The 15477-nt window shown below is 44.7% G+C and overlaps 1 protein-coding gene across 2 annotated transcripts in view; it reads right to left on the bottom strand.

Annotated features, from left to right (window-relative positions):
• Positions 1-15116, bottom strand: part of PREX2 (phosphatidylinositol-3,4,5-trisphosphate dependent Rac exchange factor 2) — a 1248069-nt gene extending 1232953 nt beyond the window's left edge. For both annotated transcript variants that reach the window (XM_086965847.1, XM_086965848.1), the window contains exon 1: positions 14345-15116. In XM_086965847.1, coding sequence (XP_086821973.1) covers positions 14345-14485 — 141 coding nt within the window. In that variant the 5' untranslated portion in view covers positions 14486-15116. The remainder of the gene's footprint in view (positions 1-14344) is intronic.
• Between the last annotated feature and the right edge of the window lie 361 nt (positions 15117-15477).

Raw genomic sequence — 15477 nt, 5'->3', positions numbered from 1 at the left:
CGCTTGTTCACACTACTGCATTCTCACTGGAGATGATCTGTAGTGCACAGAATTTATTTTTCAACCCTGTGAACGTCTCCTTTAAAGATGTGCAAGTGCGGTTCGTGAATAGTACAGTCTCTTTGACAGATTAAGGTATTTAAACAGCAAACACTTCCTAAAAAAACAGGCATTGGTAAAGCTATTACAGTTGACATTTGGATTGTATTCAGATATGGTGTGTACAACCCATACAAAGGTCAACCCTAATGTTCAAAAGAGCAGAGAGAAGCAGCTGAAAATGGATGCTACTCAATTATTGTTTATTTCCTGTAGTATACATTTTTCAGATGTCTTTGCCAGCATGACTCTTCTGTGCTATCAGTTCACTCAATGACAGATTTCAGATGTTAAATCGTACCTCATGCATTTAAATAGAGGCAGAACGACTCAACCAAATGTTCAATAGCAAAACAAACAAAATAATCATCTGGCCTGATCCAAGAAGAGATTGACAATGTTCCAAACCTGTGACTGGAGGTTCCACAGCAAAAGAAGTCAAAGGCTACAGAATATCCGCCATACACATCAATCAATCAATCAATCACGTCATTTGTATAGCGCACTACTCACCCGGAAGGGTCTCAAGGCACATCAAACCTAAAATGCCACAAATCATCTCCTAAAAAGTAATTGTGTCAGCAAAGTAAATATAACAAAGGACACATACTTTGTCTCAATTGTTAGCTATTTGTCATGAGGCACCTGCAGTCTAACAAATAAATTACTAGATGTCCCTTCACCAAAACCTGATGGGACTCTATCCTGTATAATGCACCCACCCATGAAATGCTATGGCCATGATGGACAGCTCATCAAAGCTATGGTAAACCATGAAAAATACATGGAGGTCATTTGTTGAGGGCTTCTGACCGAATGCCCACTCTTTGTCTGAAACTCTGATGGTACTTTTATAAAGAACTGTTAACATGATGTCCTCCACACACCTAATGGTGTCTGTAGTTAGACTTAAATAACACCAGACAAAAGAGTAAATTATGAGAGATGAATAACTCCTAAACTTTAAAGTATAAACTAAACGTATTCATGTGATGGGGCTCAATCATAAAAAAACTCAAAAAAAGCTTTATCCAATCCCATCGTGGTGTAAAAATTGATTTATGACATTGATTGATTGATTTATGACATCCAGCATAAAAGGGTTTCCAAAACCAGCCTTGCCTCTGGCCATTTGGAGACACAAGCCCTTAGCAGGGGTTGCCCCTGCATGAAGTGGGGGGGAGCCCACTCACCATCAACCATCTGACATCAGTTCCTCTCGCTTTCTGGAACAAATATTGATGAAAATACCTCCACTGCCATAAGCAGCTACGATGGGTTACTTAAGCACCTCACAAGAGAGAGGTTACAGGAAAAGAACGGCAACCCCAAGAAATAAATGTTTTAAGTTACTGGAGGTATTTAGCCATGCAGAAGTTTTGGTTGTTTATATAATTACCACAAGTGAACAGCAAGCAGGTCAGAGAGGATGTTAGAGGTAACCTGGATTGAGAATGCATATGGTAAATGAAACGGAAGACTAGCATTGAATGTAGGGCAAGCGGCTGAGTACCAATGTGTCACTTGTAAGTGTTAGAGGTTATTGGAAGTGGCGGATCACCGAAAGGAAGGACGGAATATGTATAATGCACAAGAACTGAGCAAATACCAGATATGATGTATGGATTAGTATCCTTGAATGCATGTTGTAAGCTGAAAAGTGAAATACTGGTTGTAATGAATGCCTCTCGCAATGATCTTGCAGCCTTTACTCTTCTAAAGTAACCATTGTGGCCTGAATTATTGAGAACTTAAGTAGACAGTGATAGCTCTGTATTTGACTTGAGGTGGTCACAACACATATTAAACTTGAATAAACAATAAAAGCCTAGCCTAGCTGTGTCGCTTAGTAAACATGTTTATTATTATTTTTATTTATTTTATTTCAAAGTTTTATATAGCGCGAACAAGATCTTCGCAGATATCAGAGCGCTTAACATAGAAGGGTACATGAGGGAACAAAGTCAAATAGGTAAATCAATAGATCACACAGTACAGAAGGGTACATGAGGGAACAAAGTCAAATAGGTAAATCAGTAGATCATACAGTACAAATAATACAAATAGGTGGCTGCAAAGCCAATCATGTGAGTGATAAGGCAACTCATACAAATAAGTAAAGGGGTCAAGCAAGTAATGCAGATCAGTGCAGGTTGTTAATAGGGTTCGAGATAGTAGTTCAAGTGTATTTAGCCATGAGGATAGCTTTTACTTCTTTTTTAAAGAGTGTAGTGGAGGAGATAAGCCTGGTTTCGGGAGGGAGTGAGTTCCAAATCCTAGGCGCCATTCCTGAGAAGGAGCGCTTGTATGTTTTTTCCTTCCGGAATCTTCGAGGTTTCAGCAGAAGATTGTTTGTGCCTCTCGTGTTTCTGATTCCCCCAGAGATTGTCAGTTTCTGAGCAAGGTAGCCGGGTGAGTTTAGGTGTACCGCCTTGTGTGTCATGCAGGCGATTTTCAGATGTATTCTGGCTTCAAAAGGCAACCAATTCAGGGACTTCAAGTCAGGGGTAATGTGGGAGTGCTTTTTTGACCCAGTGATGAGTCTCGCTGCAGCATTTAGAGACGCTTTTAGTGGTGCGGTTGTAGTTAGTGGGAGTCCGCAGAGGGCGGTGCTGCCGAATTCAATTCGTGGGATGACTAGTGCTTGTACCGCAATTTGGAAGTCTTTGGCTGGAAGGTAGGGTTTAAGTTTCCTCAGGGTATTGATCTGGAAGTTCGCTCCCTTTGTAGCCTTGTTGATATGTTGTTGCATGTTGAGATTGGTGTCGAGTGTTATGCCTAAAGATTTTGCTGAGTCCACGATGGTGGGTTGGACCTTGAGTGCGGTTAGGAGTTTAAGCCATTGTTGAGTGGTGGAAATCTTCGCTGGTGGTGAGATCAGAAGGAACTCTGTTTTCAGGGCATTTAGTTTGAGGTGATTGTCGGCAAGCCAGGATTGGGTGCTTCTGATCGTTGAGTTCAGAAGCAGGATGTCATTGGGTGATTGCAATTTGAGGTAGAGTTGGGTGTCATCGGCGTACATGTGAAAGTGTACATTGGTTGCTTGTAGCAAGGTGGTGAGAGGTTCCATGACTAGATTGAACAAGGTTGGAGATAGAGAGGATCCTTGGGGGACGCCTAGCGTTACAGGTATTGGCGAGGACATCAGGTTGTTGCTCTTGAATTTCTGCGACCTGTTGTGAAGAAAGGAAGTGAACCATTTGAGGACAGTTCCAGATAAGCCCATTCTTGTGTTTAGTAGTTCTAGTAGATTCTCGTGTTTAACGGTGTCGAATGCTGAGGAGAGATCAAGAAGGATGAGGAGGCAGGTGTCGTTTTGGTCTAGCATTTGAAGTGCGTCGTCAATTACGTGAGTCATAGCAGTTTCTGTGCTGTGTCCTGCTCGGAATCCTGACTGGTGGGGGTTGAGGAGATCGAATTGCTCAATGTGTTTGGTCAATTGTAGTTGTGCGCATTTTTCCAGCAGTTTGGCGAGAGTGAGGATATTGGTGATGGGACGGTAATTGTTGAGATCAGAGGGGTCGGCTGTTGGTTTCTTTAGTAGAGGTGTGACCTGACCTACTTTGAGGGAGTCAGGTATGCTTCCTTGTTGGAGAGAGCTGTTGATGATTTTAGTCCAGAGAGGGAGAAGCAGAGGGGTAAAGTCTTTTACTGCGAAGGCAGGGAGGGGGTCCGTGAGGTTATTGGATGGTTTCAGGGTGCTGAGTAATTTGCCAATTTCTTCTTCCGTGTATGTGTCAAAGGTTGACCATGTAGCATTGTTTTTTGGTTCAACGGGTGCTAGGCATTTGGGTTTGGAGTGGATGCTTGCGTCAATGAGGAGATCGCTTTTTATTTTGTCAGTTTTTTGGATAAAGAAGGCAGCGAAGTCTTCACAGGAGGGTGCCTCACGCCCAGAATTGAGTGGTTGTGGTTGTTCCTTGGATTGCGATTTGATTAGCTCAAACAGTTTTCTCGGGCGGTTTTTTGCTTGGTTAAGTTGGAGGCTGAAGAAGTCCGATTTTGAGCGTTTTATTTTCCTAAAGTAGGCGTTTCTCTTTTTCTTCAATTCCTTTAGGTGCATTGCGGAGGGGGCTGATCTCCAGGTTCGTTCTGCCATTCGCATGTCTCTTCTATCTTCGTTAAGACTCCCGTCGTACCATGGTTTGGAGCATTTAGTAGAGACTCTTTTTAGCTGCATAGGTGCAACCTCATTAATTATAGAGGTCATAGTGTTGATATAGTGGTCAGTCAGTGTTTGGACGTCCGAGGCGCCTGCCGGAGGGAGTAGGAGATTGCAACTGTTAGGGGGCAGAGAGCCTGGGTTGAGCTTTTTCGAGTCTCTTTTCCAGATTTTGGGCTTGGAGAGTTGCGCCGGGTTGACTTTGACTTTTTCGTTGATAAAGAATGTGATAATATGATGATCTGACCAGTCACAGGGTTGGATGGATTCGAGTTTGATAGAGTCCTCTTTGGAGATGATCAGGTCGATGGTAGAGCCTTTCTTGTGGGTCGGGCTGTTGCATATTTGGGTCAGATTAAGGGCCTCGAGGAAGTTTTTAAGACTATTTACCACCGCGTCGTTGCGGTCATTCCAGTGGAGGTTGAAGTCACCAAGGTATATTTGCGTGATCTGGCGTCCGGAATTGGTTGAGATCAAATCCATGATTTGTTGGGAAAAGGTGCGGTTGTCCCTAGGTGGGTGGTAAATGCTGTGAAGAGAGCATATCGGTTTGCCCTCACTGATAATGTCTAGGCAGATGTATTCCCAGGATGTTGGTGATGGTAGGGATGTGGAATTGACTTTCTGAACAGTGAGGTTGTTCCTGTATATGCATGCGATTCCGCCACCTATTTGGCCTGTTCGTCGAGTCTGATAATGTGGTAGTTGGGGGGAACCAGAATGTCCATTATGGGTGTCGAATGTTCAGTTAGCCACGTTTCAGTCAGGATGATTAGGTCAAGGTCACGCGATAAGAGAAGCTCAGCAATGGCTGCTGAGTGTTTCGTGGCCGATCTGCAGTTGAGAAGAGCGCATTTGAGACGGGGTGTGTAGAGGGTGTTGGGTGGATCTAACGAGCGAGGGACTTTTCTAAGGTTATTGGGGATGGAGAATCTGCTATTGAGTGTAGGTGGTCTAAGGGGATTTGGGTGTATTGTGGGAATGTTGCGTTGTGGGGTGCTTGTGTGGGTTTGGAGGGCTGGGTCATAGGAGCGGAGAAGGGTGAGTGTGTTTTTACATGACAGAAATAATACCAAAATCACAACAGTAGTGGAGATATACAATGACCTGTGCCACAGAAGATTAAAAAGTCATGACGGTATACTATATGTAGAGAAAATGGTATCCTATCACAGACCATGACTCGTGGAGGTTTGCTCCAGTCATCACATGTGTGAAACAGGTATCCATGTTAGGAGGTGCTAGCCTTAAAAGAATGATTCAGAAATGGGGGTGGTGATGAACAGAGTGGTCTGCTTAATTCAGACGCTCTGTTCATCGCCACCCCCATTTCTGAATCGTTTTTGGCCACTATAGGTGTGGCAGGGTATACTCATGAGTCCCTTTCTCACTGCACCATCAGGATTCAAGCAAGCCGGGCCGAAGACTGAAATGCCAGAAACCGGTCCCCGGAAGCTTGTTTCCTTTCCAGTAAAAGAATTGGCTTGGTAGTTTGGTCTGCCCTGTTCCCATGATGCACTGGGCCAGGGACAGACTAATTTGCATGTAGCCAGGTTCTGAGCTGGGATGGTGCAGTGAGCTAAAAAACGGTGATGGATCAAGCCCTGATCTGTTGACTGGGTAGGAGTATTCTGCTTAATTCAGAAACTCTGTCCATCACCACCCCCTTTTCTGAATCGCCTTAAAAGAATAGCACAACTGTTGAACAAATCACAAATCAGCCCAAAGACAAGCTCATATCACCCAGTGTCCCAGCACTCCACTTTGGTAAAATCATGCTCATGCCTGTTGGTTTCTGATTATAAAAGAAGCATAGAACTGTTCACATGCTGCTCTGTGCTACACTTATCTGGATCACTGTTATGCATTTTTACAGTCACCCTATGTTCAAATTGCTAACACAAACAGAAATCGAAAATGTTGTTCATTCCTTTTTGCCGGAAGTTGATTAAACAGTTCCTTTTCAAAAAAGTCCAGTCCAGAATCCCCTCGTGTCTCCTGTTCCATCTCCCCTAACTAAATCTATATATTGTTGTGATTCACATAGAGTCATCACACTCCGAACTGCGCAGACATAAATGTATGGCAAGTAAATAAGTGGCCTGATTAAGCTCCAAGCCTGAAAAAACCCGCTAGCCGACCAGTTATTCTTACCATCTGGCTCCATTTTAATTCACTTGTCCTCCAACGATCAGCTGGCCAGACTCACCAGAGGCAGCACATCTTAAAACATAGGAACTGCTGCTCTTACAGTAAGTCCCTGCTCATCCCTTGTTTACAGTTTCCTTCTCCCATTGCTATATTGGTGATCCCTTAATTACTCTAACCAGTTGGAAGTCAAATAGAGGTTAGCCAGTGTGTCACCACTGGGGTGGTGAAGAATTCACATCCAACCCTTCGGGGATTATTTTCCTACTATGTTTATTTCCCTCATTGTCCTCTTTCGGTCATATCTTGCATTCAGTCCCCCGACTTCTATGGATGATTTCCACTGTTCACAAATGCTGTTTGCACTCCCAGGTTAGGATGCACACTAAGAAAACCCATAGTAACCAAAATCCAAGTGCAGATCCTGCTGAACTCTAGGACAATCAAAATCCTCGCACTTGTACACTTTTTGGATGCACTCTTTAATTCCACGGGTAAGCAGTGCTCCTATAGGTAGATGATTTACATGAACAAACCTGAATACCTGTACCACAAACGCCGCCTTTATGGCAGAAAGAACATTTTTAAGAAGCCGGGCTCTGCTCAAGCTGGATGCTTCAGTTTCAGAAAGTTTCTCACCATGAACAAGTCATATTCTGTAAGTGCACAAAGGATCTGGACTGCTATACCTGCACATATACATCAGGCCGCTTTTAAAAGGGACATGCAACAGCAATTGCTAAAATTCATTTCATAATAAGTACACCGGTATGGTATCTGGTCTACCCAAACCCGTACAGCAAACATTCCGATATATTTCCGAAGACTGCACCTCCTTTTTATATGGCCATGGTATAGAAGTGCTATTTTAAGATCTTAAATCAATAAATGCATAAATAGCTTGTGTGCTTTCAGCTACAAAACTGCAGGCCATCAGCCTGGCTAGAATTCAAATGTAATGTCATACCTATCTACCCAGCTTTATTTATGCGTATATCTTGGTGTCAAAACTGAGGAGGGATACAATGTCATTCTTGCTGGTTTGTTTTTTGAATATATGTCATGTATTATCTTTGGCAATACTGATATTAGTTGTCATGCCGGTCAAGTTATTTTTTCTTTGAATTGACAACCCTGTCTTTCATATTTTTCCACCACTTAACCAATTGATGCTCATTGCATTTTATCTCCCCACCTATCAGCTGACTAACTCCATTCAAGAACTTTCCGTAGCTTGAATGTCTTTGCAGCTTGAATTCCTTCCTCTAGCACCCCTGAACCCCATTCTAAAGACTAGCCTACAGGATATATATTTTTCTTTTCTTGATATTAGGGTGTAAATTAAAGACTGTAAGTAATCACTTCATGCCCAGCAGCAGACATAGTTGGCCCAATTTACAAACTGTTTGCATATCTAAGTTCAATTTATATGTTCAACAGGTGCATTTGGAGTCAGAAGCTGGAAATCCTGAATCTACACTAGGATTTACAGGTTCTTCCTGCCTGCAAATTCTAATTACTAGAGGGGAAAACTGTGAATATTGTGATAAGAATGAGAAAAGAGAAGGTTATGGGAGTGTCAGGAACAGTGGCCATAGTAAATTGCAGGACCGCCTCCTGTATAGAAAGTTAGTAGGTATTTACAAAACACTTTTCACGTCCATGTGCACACTAAAAACACCAGTTAAAAAAATACTCCTAAATACTTGTCACTAAGGCCTCGAGGTTGACTGCAAGAAGATGCCTTGAGTCAGATTGAAAGAAAAGCCCAGGTCATAAATGGTTGGAGAGTTCTGGTTGATGGCCTATACCCAAGGAGGAGAAGTAGGCCTAAGTAGGTAAGTAAGTAAGTAAAGAGGTAGATCCTTCATTGTTTGAATAGTGAGAAAGGATGTGTGATGCTCCAATATTTCATGGCGTGCAGGGGCTGGGTATCTCCTGAGAGAATAAAGGAAAATGTGATAATGCACAGTTCCTCAACAATTAATTATTTATTACTGGAGCAAATGACCCTCTCCCAGAGCCTTTATGAACATTGTATGTTAAGAATATCTTTAGATTGCTGCATCTTCTCTTTTACTTTTCCACTTTCAGCTTTGCTGTGTTTTTTTTTCTTTTCAGGCTCTGTTTTTTCTCTTTTTATAATTGTAACGTCAATCACATCTCAAGAAGTACTTCTCTCAATCTTGGGGTCGCTATGAATAGAGGCTTTAAGGTTTGAGACATTACACAACAAAAGTCACTTTAGCTGCTGTGGTTGTCCTGGAGGCAAAATATGCAGCCCAGTCGCAAAATGATTTTTTGAGGCAGATATAGAGGTGGCGACTATAATTTGCAACGCATAGATGGGTCTCTAGGGCACAGTATTCTAGATTCAAAATATTCTAGTCGCCAGGCAGCACAAGTTCTTCAGTTGGATGATATCTTGCATTTTGGAATAAAAGGCCTGAATAGACTCATTGCTGGACCTAAACACACAAACCTAATGAATTTTTTTGCAGATTTAACAACTAATGACAGACAGTGTGGTGACAGTGGAGACCCAAGCACTTGTGTTTCCCATTTCATGTTTTGCAAAGAACGTGTGCACGTAAGTGTGCTATCACATGGATATAGCACAGCTGGCAGGGGCAGCCTGGAGTCATAAGAATATGATAGGGCAGAGGGGAAGGGGTGAATTTGGTCCTGTTTCTGAGAGACCACTGTGGTATCTTCCTATTTCGTAGTATTGCTGATACTATGTGTGACATAATAGAATGCATGAGTATTTGTTACCTTGCATGACATGGTAGAAGGTTAGGCTGTCATTGTGGTGTTCCGAACTGTAGCAGTTGGAGCTGTTCTGGGATACAGGTTGGATGGGATCTTTAATGGAGAATAAAGCAACTTTGCAATCTACTTTCGTGTGAGCCTGCATCTTGAATACAATAACCACCACAAGCATGAAGGGTGAAGTAAACACAACTTCTTACACCGAACCTCAAACATGGGAATTAGCGTATCATTGGCTATTTTTAGATGTCTCTGGCACACCCCTGTCTCTAAAATGGGGCAAAAATCTCCAAACACTGGTAAAACACACTAAGGTGTGTGAGCTCCAGATGTTGCCTCTCAAGTCTAAAAATGCAGTGCATACTTGTACATTTTTAACATTTGCATGCTGCTTACAGGACCTAAAATGTCTATAGAGTTGGAGACCATTTGGATGAGATGTATCAAGCTTGTGAGGGGGGATTACTAACGTAAGACAAGTCCAGAAATGTGACCATGAGAGAGGAGATTTCTTTCATAGACAATTAGTACATGGCACTAGTGACTGGTGGGGTCCAGGTCTACACGTACTCTGGTTTCCTGTGATCTATATAAGAAGGTCCACTGGTATTGCAGGCCTCAATTCATTCTCAGTTGAGGCGTATTTCCTTCAGTCAGCCAAACCAAGCTAACTATGTCACCATCACTGCCTGGCATCTTTCATTGAGTATTAACATGCTACAACATTAGTCACTTAAGACGGAACATCTAACAACCACCCAGCACAGTCTACATATGTTATTAGTTGGTTATAATAAATAAACAATTACAAACAAAAGAATACGTGTAAAAGGAACCTAAGCCAAGAAATCCAGAATGTAGAACCTTATTAGTAGCCACATATTTACAGTAAGATAGATAGATAGATAGATAGATAGATAGATAGATAGATAGATAGATAGATAGATAGATAGATAGATAGATAGATAGATAGATAGATAGATAGATAGATAGATAGATAGATAGATAGATAGATTGAGTGAGGGTGATAGATAGATAGATAGATAGATAGATAGATAGATAGATAGATAGATAGATAGATAGATAGATAGATAGATAGATAGATAGATAGATAGATAGATATTAAGAGTTATATCACTTTTTAGGCTGTTGCTAATCATATCAGGGTCTGTAGGGAAGCTGATGCTTACACGTAAGGGTTGTACAAACAATGACAACAACAGCGTATAAAAATCATTAAACTCCCAAGGAACTATCAGCCTGATTCATGAACGGGCCGTTTTGCGAGGCTCAAATAGCGAATCATAAGGAATCGCTATTTGAGACTCGCAAAACGGTATTCATGTAGGAATCGCAATAGTAATTGCGATTCCCACTGATTCCTTATTTGCGATTAGCTAATTGCTAATCGCAAATAAGGAATAACTCCCCATGCATTCCTATGGGCCAAACGGCCCATAGGAATGCATGGGGAGTCATTCCTCATTTGCGATTAGCAATTAGCTAATCGCAAATGAGATTGCGAGTACAAGGGTGCCAGGGGTGTCCAAAGGACACCCTGTAGCACCCCTGCATGGAAATTAACACAGGTGTTGCACACACACATGTCCAAAGCACATGTGTGTGTGTAACGTGCAACTCAGAAAAATGCATTTAAATGCATTTTTCTGAGTTTTCGCAATTTACCGCGAGGTTTGACCTCGCGGTAAATTGCGGGCCGAAATTGCGATTTCGCAATTGTAAAATGGATGATGAATTACATTTAAGTAATCTCAAATAGAGATTCCTTAAATGTAAATCCTCGCAAATATGCGAATTAGCAAATAGTGATTTTTGCATTTGGGATGTTGAATCCCAAATGCAAAAATCGCACTCGCAAAGGGCCAGATTCTCAGAATCTGGCCCTTTGCGAGCCGAATCGGCCTTGATGAATAAGGCTGTATGTACTCATCACTCATAATAAATATGTGACTACTAATCAGGAACCTCATTCTAGATTTCTTGGCTTAGGTGTCTTTTGCACTTATTCTTTTGTTTCTAATAAAGTATTGGCAATTGTGGTGACTATCACTTTAGATAGCACCTTGCGGTGGACCTCGAGCTCTACTATTACCTTGCATAATAACTATCATGAATAAATGTTCATACCATGCCATCCCATGACACCCAGGAGCACCAGGTGCCTTAGCACACCTACTTCTGCCGATCAATGGCCATGAATGCCATCACAAAAGGTGTGTAAGTGAGTCAGGTCAGGCCTCCCATCTCCTACATCAAACACCAAGAACACTAAAAAACAAAACAACAACCAAAAAAAGAACACTGGCCCCAATCTGTTGAAGCTGGCATATTCACCGAAAGGAGAAGCCTAGCCATTCACAGTCCTGGGAGCACATCTTCACTAGCCAAACAAGCCTTGGCCTGGAAACTTAAGATCACTTCGGAAAGTGGCAAGTGGCATTTCATAAGACATTCATCAGGATGCAGTGGGTGTTAGGTTTGGGCATCCCAATACAAACACCATTGAGCAATGTGTCTGGGACCATAGATGGTTGTGATAATACTATTAATACCAGTAAAAATAATAATCAAAATGGCGACACTTGATATTAGTGTTGCTATTGTGTTTGCTTTTAACCCCTTCGCTGCTGATGACGAGCTCGTCATCAGCCACGGGTGGCGTGTGCTGATGATGAGCTGAGCTCGTCATGTAACGCAGCTTTTTAAAAAAATCCGCACAGCGCAAATAATGGAGATAGAAAGGAGCAATATTATTTTTATTATTATTACAGGACAAAGGAGTAGTAGTATTTATGTTTAGAATGTTATGCAGTGGAGCACTTTTGCATTTGCTCATGGATTCCACATGGCGGCACAACGGGAAACATTTAGATTCCTGTCTTGTATCAATGTTGCAGCAAACGATTCTTCTGAAACAAACCAAGTTTCCCTCCCTGAGCAACACTTGGCTGTTATCAGCCTGGATCTGCAGTCCGCGGTGCTGCGGCCCGGCTCTGCTGCCAGGGCAAGTCAACAGCGCGGGGCTGCCAGAGGTCAAGGGTCGCAGCCTCCAGGCCCTGCCCCCCGCGGGAGCCTGCTCTCCATGCCCGGCTGCGCCTCACACTCTCCGGCCGTGACAAGAGGCAGCGAACTCCCGAATCTCGGCGAGGCAGGCAGGAAATCTACGCGTTTCCCGCCAGCACCAGGGGCCAGAGGATGCCGTCTAGATACACTTGTAAGGAAGCCAAGTGCAGGGATGTGGGAACCTTGACGAGGGGAGGGTGCGGGGGCCAGAACAATGCTTTGTTTTCATCTATGACAACCCCCGTTAGGCCCTGACTTGTGTTGTGTCCTGTGATGGGGAAGGGACTGCCCTAGGGAGATCACTCTCGCGGACCTCCAGGAACATAACAACTTGGAGCACCCACTTGACAGGCTAGGGACCTTGCCCCAGCCCCACATGTACGGGTAAGCACGTCAGACACACAAGGCCCCAGATATAAAGCGCACACTAGGGGCAATGCACGCACCTGCGCAGCAGGCCCGGGGTGAGGGTCAACCCGTCCCCCCACTCTCCTCCCCCCAAACTCCTTAGAGCGGCTCCATTCCGCCCAAAGCCAATGATTAGCTGTGAAACATGGGAGACTCAAGTGCCTCGTCATTTTACGTAACGCCACCGCGCACGCACACGTTATGATGTGTTGGTATCATGTGCGAGTCTCGCTGGGCCTATGTAACTTGTCTAGGCTGTGATTCGAGGTTTTTCCCTTCAGATCCAAAAATACAGTATAGCTTCCCACTGGCGAAACCCGCAGGTGCCCGCTAAGGAGGGTGTCTCCTGCCACTGGGTAGTATATCTATGCTTATGAACATACAATGAACCGATATGGAATAAATACCAGTTGATTTTGGTTGTTCCTAAAGCTGGGAGCTTGTGTCTATTGGTTCAGTACCAGTACAATGTTGTTCGATGTTTACCTGCAATATGTCCGAAACACCAGGTGACATTACTGCAATCAACACAACCCATTTGCAACTCACTGTTCAGCTTGAATTGTCAAGTGTCGAAGTGGCCCAAAACAGAAATTGTGTATTGAAGATAGAATTGGATAAGCCATGGAGAGGACATGGGGTCGAGTGTCGCCCAACATTGATCGGTCACCAATTGTCAGCTGTGGGGCTTCAATGCATGTATGTATCTGGGCCAGGTTCTACATTCCAGAAACAAAGTAGCCTCCTGTCGGCCACTCGAAAGCTCTTTAAAGGCCTGGTCAGGGGTATGAGGCGCTATGCCATTGATACAATTCAATCCTATTTCGAACCATTTCAGACGAAAATGCAGGCTCCACAAGAATTTTCAAAGCAAGGATCTAGTCAATACATGTCAGATTGAACTTTGTGCACACCTTGCACGTTCACGCTTTTCAGTACACATATGGCTCGGTGCCCTTCATTCATTTCATAGGCATGTACATTCGGTGTATTCATTTTTTCTGTTCCCCCTAGTACTAACCCCATTATACGCACTCAACTTTTATACAGCACTTAAAACTGCAGATTGGTCCTTTTCTAAATACTCTTAAGTGTTTGCACGTGATCACACCTTTTGGTCCCAAATTGGGAGGCTTGGGAGACATAATTAAAGAAAAACAAGTGTTTCATTTTCTTTTAGATATTTCAAACATGTACAGTGTGGATGGAGAATGAATTACAGATCCAAAGTAACGTCACAACCCTTAAAAGAAAGACACCCCACTTCAGAGACTATTAATCAACTGGGTGCCTTATTTCAGAACATCATCAAAAGAGTCAACCCACACAATCCCTATAAAACACAGCATGCCAGTTGCCACAGAGAGGGTTCCTGGTTGCATTGCGGGACACACTGACACTGGGGTATCAGTCTACCAGCGAACACTGGCCAAGCAGCCTTCCCGGCCCGGCCCCTCCCGCTGCGCCCCCGCAGCAGATATTAGTATTCCGCGCACTGCCGCGCTCCCTCGCTCTTGTTCCCAGAGCCAAGGGGCCCCTCTGCCATTCAGTTCACACACAAGCCTCCAAGCCTCGGCGGAACCGTCGCCACTTGTTGTTCCCCACAGAAATGCGCCCCCGCCCCTGCCCGCAGCCACAAAGCGCCCCCGCTGCCTCCCGGAGGGAACTCACCGACACCAGGAACTCCAGCGTGCCCACATAGTCGCGCTCCGTCTTGAGGAGCTCGCTCAGGACGCAGCCCCGGAGGCGCAGCTGCTTCTCCAGGTCCTTGGCGCTCTCCGCCTTGCCCTCCGCCTTGGTCTCCTCGGTCATCTTCCAGGTGTGGCTGAGGGCGGCCAGGTACTCCGCCTTGGAGGGCTGGCTGCTCGGGCCGGCCCTAGCCCTGCTCGGCCCCGAGGACAGCGTGCTCCGCGCCCGCGCACCTCTAATGCCTCCTTATCCCGGGCTCCTCCGAAGGCTGGGCCGCTGAGTTGCCCATACAGCGCATGCTGCTGCTGGGGGCTGACAAACAGCCAAGGGTCACCTCATGAAGTGGTCTGAGGTCCAAGCAGGAGGAAGCGGCCAGGACTGTGGTCCGCGCTGTGTTTGTACAATAAATCCGCCGGGTGTTTGCAGAATAGCGCAGCACGAACCGAGGGCACTGTGATTCCAGCTCCTTGACAGCGCGCCTGCACACTGCATCCGGCCAGCCACCGCCGCCTCGGTCTCAGGCCCGGCTCCGCAGCACCGCTGCTCTGGGAAACATCTACAAACACAAGAAGAAGAGCTCCCAGTCACAGGGGCCACCAGACTGTCTACTGAAACACTGCAGATTTGTCAAAATCCCCAAATCCACCCACACAGCCTGCTACAGGACCGTGTTGACAAAGTTTGCCACTTGGCTGGGAAGTCCTCATTAACAGAGCGAGCCGGAGTTATGAATGGAAAGAACATCCCTCCTCCCCTACACATGTGGGAAAGTCTCGGCGAGCAGCGCAGATGCTGCTGTCACACGAAACAGCAAAACATCCCAATCCACCAACTTAAAAGCAGTCTTTTTAGTGAGTGCGCGCGGTGCTTTCCTGTAACACGGGCAAAGCACCGCCAGGGCAGCTCCATGTGTGCTGCCATAATAACAAACACATTGGGAAGTTCATACTCGCTGGCAGGGGTGGCATCCCTCCCAGAGCAGAAAAGATACAGAAACATTTGCTCCCGTCATTCCCTCCCATTCCCAGGTAAACTCCGGTAACTTTCAGAACACGGAGACATCTTGAGAACAGAAGACCCACGCGGCTCACTTACCTCTGCCTGGTCCATGCGTG

The sequence above is a fragment of the Lissotriton vulgaris genome, chromosome 4_1, assembly GCF_964263255.1.
Source record: "Lissotriton vulgaris chromosome 4_1, aLisVul1.2, whole genome shotgun sequence".
Classification (NCBI taxonomy): domain Eukaryota; kingdom Metazoa; phylum Chordata; class Amphibia; order Caudata; family Salamandridae; genus Lissotriton; species Lissotriton vulgaris.
This window is presented reverse-complemented; position numbering and strand designations above follow the sequence as displayed.